The sequence below is a fragment of the Drosophila persimilis genome, unplaced genomic scaffold (assembly GCF_003286085.1).
Source record: "Drosophila persimilis strain 14011-0111.01,24,50 unplaced genomic scaffold, DperRS2 tig00000735-arrow-arrow-pilon, whole genome shotgun sequence".
Classification (NCBI taxonomy): Eukaryota; Metazoa; Arthropoda; class Insecta; order Diptera; family Drosophilidae; genus Drosophila; species Drosophila persimilis.
In genome coordinates, this window is record NW_020825346.1 from 86,962 (window position 1) to 93,104 (window position 6,143).

At 41.3% G+C, this 6,143-nt stretch overlaps 1 protein-coding gene across 1 annotated transcript; it reads right to left on the reverse strand.

Annotated features, from left to right (window-relative positions):
* Positions 1-273: 273 nt before the first annotated feature.
* LOC6599298 (potassium voltage-gated channel protein Shaker) lies at positions 274-2,029 on the reverse strand. Its single transcript, XM_026992509.1, has 2 exons — positions 1,804-2,029; positions 274-1,600 (listed from the first exon to the last, which is right to left on the reverse strand). Exons 1-2 carry the CDS (start codon positions 2,027-2,029, stop codon positions 1,305-1,307), a joined length of 522 nt encoding a protein of 173 aa, XP_026848310.1. The 3' UTR covers positions 274-1,304.
* Positions 2,030-6,143: the final 4,114 nt, after the last annotated feature.

The following is a 6,143-nucleotide window of genomic DNA, read 5'->3' on the forward strand; positions in this document are numbered from 1 at the left end:
TGCTTTAACAGCGACTGGCCGCTGTTCATTTCCGCATCCGCATCCGCTACCACTCCTCGTTTTTGCTACGCTTTTTGCCTTAGTTTTGGTTTCTGTTGTATTTGGTTTTGTTTTGTTTTTTTTTTTCTTTAGTTTTTGGTTTAGTTTCATTTTACTAATATTTGACTAATATTTAATTAATAGAGCATAATTTAAAGTTGAAAATAAAATTAGCAGATATTGTATGTTTGTTTCTTGTTGTTTGTTTGTTTGTTTGTTTGTTGTTTTTGTCTGGATGTTTTTGTTTGGTTTGGTTTTGTTTTGTTTTGCTAGCTTCTAAAGAAAGGAAGAAACTCCAATTAGATTAGTCTACTAAGATAATTTGATTTAGTTTTTTAGTTTTTTTTTTTTGGTTTTGTTTTTTTTTTTGTTTGTATCTGTTTTGTTGTTGTTTTTGTTGTTTTGTTGTTGACTATAACGATTGTTAGTTTTAGTTGCTAAATTTGAACATAGGTATCAAGTAGAGTTTTTCTTTATCTTCTTCGAGTGTGTGTTTCTGTGTTGTGTGTGTGTGTGTCGTGTGTGTGGTGTGTCTGTGAGATTAAGAGAAGAGAAATAAATTAAAAAAAAGGAAAATCCTTCTTGAAAGCCAGTCCAAGTTTGACTCTTTGGTGTCTACGAATACGAATACTCTAATTCAAGCTGAGTGAACTGCCACTGAGTGTGTCTGTATGTGTGTCTGTGTGTGTGTGTGTGTATGTCTGTATCTGTGTGTGGCTGTGTTTTACATTTGCTGTTTAATTTACAACTACGCTGCTTACTAAGTATTATTATTATTATTTATTATTATTTTAATTGTATTTATTAATAAAATTCTAAATTAGACTGCTTTTGATGACGTTTCTGGCATCCAACGTAGCATTTCACTGCGCAAATTTCGTCCATTTTCCATTTGTTTGACTGCAACATAAGAACGTTGGAAATACATATACACTCGAAGAAATATAGATAGTAATTCCATAGAGAGTCATCCCAAATACCTTGACCGACCCATTGCAGTACCCGTACTTGCAGCCAGTGTTGGGAAGTGGGTATCTAGGTATTTGTGCCTATGAAATTTACTTAAGGTCCCTACGGACAGTCAAAACGATTATTAGTAGACTAGTGTTAGTAGATAATAGTAGTAGGTATATTTAACTAAGGAGGAACTGCTTAAAATGTTCGTACATACGTGACTGGATTAGTTACTCGTTTGTAAAACTGTGCACCCATGCATTTCCCATCCCAGCAACAGCTCTGTGGCTCGCCCAGCACTCACCTAGTAGTCAGACGTCGGTCTCAATACTGACAGCCATCGCGTTATTATGCCTTAACTGTAAACTATTTGTGCTCCTCAGGCCATTCTGGCCCATCTGCTGCTGTCCCTGCTGCGCTTGCTGCTGCTGGAGCTGGAGCTGCAGCTGGAGCTGCTGCTTCTCGAAGGATTGCTGCGTCCTCAGAAAGGGCACCATGTGGCGACCCGTATGATCAGTCAGACCTGGCGTGGTTGCATCAATGCCATCATCCAAATCCATGATGTCCGATGACGACTCGGAGAGTGAGGATTTCTTCAAATGTTGACCTATTCAGTGGGGGCATTCAGTGGAATTGTGTGTATGTTGAAGGGAATACACAAAGAGCAATCGATTAGAAGAGAGACACTCAGGCAGTTGGGGACGGGATTCGGGGGGTAGACGGTAGTCGGGTGTGGGAGAAGCTTAGACTTAGAACATTCTTATGCGGTAAATATAGTAAATAGCAGTTATAGTAGTAAGTAGTATGTACCTAGTGCACCAGGTAAATATGAACAACTTGTAACGTGGTTGAAATTTTGGCTCTGCATCTCCTCCTGATCCGTTTCGCGGTGATAGAAGTAATTGAAATTACTGACGATAACCGGTACCGGCAGTGCGATTGTCAGCACACCAGCGATCACGCACAAAGAGCCGACAATTTTGCCCCAGAAGCCGACGGGCCTAAATGCATTTATCGATTTGCATTCGATTTTCATTTTTTCAATGGCAATATTCATGGGTTCGATTCATGTTTGTCAATTTTCAATTGGTGGGGTTTTGTTCGTTTGTATATTTAACCCGTTTTCATCCGGTTTTAAATATGCAAATTCATTTCGAAAATCCAAATTCAAATCGTTGAATTTGTGGTGTATATATATTTTTTCGGTATATATCGATATATATATATTTTTTAGTTTATTTTTTATATATTTTTTTTTTCGTTTTTGGTATTTTTGTTTGTTTGGTTTGGTTTTTGGTTTTGGTATGAAGAAGAACGTAGAAGAAGAACGCAGTATGTAAATCAGGTGGTAAAAAAAAAACAAACAAATAGAAACAAGTTATAAGTTTTGATATATTCGATATACTATTCTAGATAGCCACCGCCACTGCCGTGGTGGTGGTAGTGGTGGTGGCGTTGGCCTTGGCCTTGGTCCGGGTCCTTTTCCGGCCCGGACCCAACTGAAGTCAACTCAAAAACATGTCACAACAGAGAGATGGGTTACAAAAACGGAGCGGGTTAGATAATAGAGATAAGATCGATAAGTGGAGCGTGGATATAGGCATATTTGGGGATACATACAATGGAACTCAATGGAACTCAAGGCAAAAAATCAAAACGAAAAGCTCAACAGGGGCATCGAGTACATAGGCAACGGGGATCGGGTGGTATTAGTATCGTTAGCTAGTTCGTATTAGTATGGATATTTGTATAGGTATAGGTATTGGTATTTGTATAGGTATAGGTATTGGTATTGGTACTGGCATTGGTTTTGGTATTAGTATTCGTATGCAAACATTGAAAGCAAATCGTTCGGTGATCTTGCTCCTCCTGATGGCTGGAGCGAACAGAGAAACGGAAACAAAATCAAAATCAAAATCAAAAACCAACTAAGGGAAAAAAAGAACAAACTTTACTCGAAACAAAGACACACAAAAACAAGAACGTCAAAGTATGAGTAAGAAAATCAGGGATAAAACCACTAATAAGTAAATATATATAAATAGAGATAGTTAGATATAGATATAGCTGGGCTGGCTTGGCTAACAAAAAACCGAAGCGTACTTATTGCCAAATGGAATAAACAAAATGTGCCGGCGTTTGGCGTCGTCGCTGTTAAACTTGACACAAAATGAATATACATAGTAGAGGGATGTGTGGAAAGACCGAAGCAAGTCAATCAGAGCCGAATCGAACCACAGGGAACCACCCACCGTACAGGTGCACCGTAGTGGCAGCCGTGACAGTGGCAGTAGCAGTGGCAGGCCCGAGATCCGTTGACTGCTTTGGCACGCACATACACAGTGAGAGTGGGAGCAAGCGAGCGATAGAGGTCAGACAGAGAGACAGCTAGAGCTGGAGCTGGAGCTGGCGCGGGAGAGAGTTGGTCCTAGATGCCGCCTGTGCCTTCATATTCTTCTCTAGAGCTTCATCATGTCATTTTTCAGCTTGCTCTTCCTCCGCTTCTTGGATGATGTTCAAGTCTTCTCTGTATTGGGTTGGTGTGCTGACTGACTGATTGACTGACGACTGACTGACTGTTTGTACTGACTGTACTTGATGTATGAATCTGTTGTCTGTTGCCTGTTGTCTGGTTTCTGGTTTCTTAACACTGTGGGTCATGACTGTCTTGTGTGTGAGTGAGGTGCGAAGATAATGATGGGAGATGACAGATAGAGAGGCTGCACAACAGAGGCGACGTTTTCTGAGGCCTTTCGGAATACATCTGAGTGTGTCCGTGTGCGTAGTAATGTGTGTTATATATAGGTAGAGATATAGGTATAGTTAAGCGATCGTAAGTAGGCAAAGAGTACGGGTAGCTGGTATTATGCTCATTCGAGTGTTCGAGTTAAGGAACCAAATCAAAATCAAAGCGAGAGAAAAAAACGTTACGTGTTTAAAGTGATTAGAAAAGCCAAAAAAGTTTCGATTCAACTTTCGCTTGGTTGGTTGGTTTTTTAGGTTGGTTGGTTGGTTGGTGTGTGGTTTGTGGTGTGTGGAGTGTGGTGTTTGGTGTGTGCATTCCTGTGTCTGTTCTGTGTGTGTTTGTGTGGGTGTTTGTGTGTATTCTCTGGGTGGCGGCGGCGTATGGTGTGTGGGGGTGGTCTTGTGGGTGGGGATGGTGGAGGGGTTGTGATATTGGAGATACAGGAGTAGCAAGTATTAAGTTGTATATATGCAAATGTGCTAAGCGTGCGCCCTTGTGTTTTTGCTTTTGCTTATGTTTTTCTTTGCTTTTGGTTTACGAGTAGGTTAGGTTTTTGTCTTTGCTTTTCTTATGCTGGATTTAGCTTTGATTTACTTTAATTTGCGTTTGATTTGCGTTAATTTGCTTTGCTTTGCTGGTTGATTGCGCTTCAATTTATATATATGTGTGTAGATATATATATATATATATATTGATCTGATTCTGGTTCGGTCGCAATCTCAATCTCAATCGTGGTTTGGATATCGACGTCGATTGGATATAGCAACAGAATGCACATGCACCGGAATCGGGAAGCACAGGGAAACGGGACTTAGGAGCAGAAGCAGGAGCCGTACAGCCTGAGCCGGAGCTTTCGAGAGCTGCCAAATGCTGCGGGTTGTTCTTGTTCTTTTGATAGTTGCGGTTTTCTTGATGTTATATTTTCTTGTTCTTGATTTGTTCTTGTTCTTGTTCTGGTTGTTGCTGTTGCTGATACTGCTGATGCTGATGCTGCTGTCGTTGCAGTTGCAGTTGCAACTGCACTTGCAGTTGCAGTTGCTGATGTTGATGTTGCAGTTGCTGTTTCTGCTGCTGCTGGGCATTGCTGGTTGCGATAGCACTAATGGCGATAGCGATAGCAATAGCGTAACGATAACGATAACGATAACGATAGCGATTGCTGGTAGCTGGTAGCTGTAACGGGAACAGGAGCGCAGGAGCGTCGGCAGGTGCAGGCTGAGCAGACTGAGCGCTGAAGCGTTTCTTACATTTGGTTTTGTTTACATTTAGAGGGGGAGAATGTAAGCAAAAGTTTACAAAATATTCCATAAACGATTATTATATTATCACATATCATATACGAGTACATATACATATATATATAGTCATAGATCAGTACAGATATACGAGTAGTTGTGCGCTAAGCATACGTATATCCGGGGATAGTAGATATAGATAGGCAAAACCAAAATGGATAGGCAAAATGGAGGCATACAAAAAACGAATACGAATAGTACCAAAGTCAAATCAAAAGAGAGTTTCAGACAGAGATATATTCAAAATAAAATTGAGACTACCCCCTCTATGCAGAGAGGGCAGAAGATACATAGGTACAGATACGAGATATATAGATTTAGAGAGAGAGACAGAGACAGAGAAATTAGGAGATAAAATCGGGTGGTAATCGTGGAGAGGGGCGGGGCGGAGTGGGGCGGGTCGGTTCGGGGCGGGGCGGGGCGGGGCTGGACTCGAGGGGTATTCACACTCACCGTTCGCTGGGTTCAGCACCGCCTGGCTTGCCTGGGCCTGGACCTGGGCTTGACCTGTTCGGACTTCAACTTTCCAAGATTTTCAATAAAATTTCAATATCTTTTTTATAGTTTCTGTTTCTTTTTTTTTCGCCTTCTCATGTATAAGACGGCGATAGTGTCGGTGTGTGTATGTGTGTGTGTGTGTGTGTGTGTGTGTCTGGGTGTGTGTGTTTGATAGAGAGAGGGGTAAGGCAATAGAGCTAAGACTACGCTTAGAGAGAGAATCCGTAAGAGAATGTGCTCCTTATATGATGGTTATAAGATATATATATATAAATATAGATATTGAATGTGGTTGTGTAAGTGGGAGGGGGTTCGGGAAGAGGGGGAAGACCTGGTGGGCTCTTAGGTCTACGAGTATTTAACTAGATTCTAGACTTATGGTTATGATAATGATTCTATGGCTAGATACTTGCCACTCCCTCTGCAAAGATCTACCCAAAACATACGAGTACTTAGATACAAAACACAAGCTAGGCTAGAGGGCGTTGGTGGATGGGTGGAAAGGGAAACTGGGCTAGGGGATGAACGGGGGTGGAAGAGGGGTGGCTAGAAGCCCCCCCCCCTATATATATACGTATTTAGGGCTGGAGAGGACTATTTACATCTACATA

Bases quoted from the DNA above. Each gene is read 5' to 3' on its own strand.
- LOC6599298 (XM_026992509.1), bottom strand. From the start codon at position 2,029: ATGAAAATCGAATGCAAATCGATAAATGCATTTAGGCCCGTCGGCTTC. The intron at 1,601-1,803 runs GTACATACTACT...CCCACTGAATAG, and splicing joins ATATTTACCTGGTGCACTAG to GTCAACATTTGAAGAAATCC.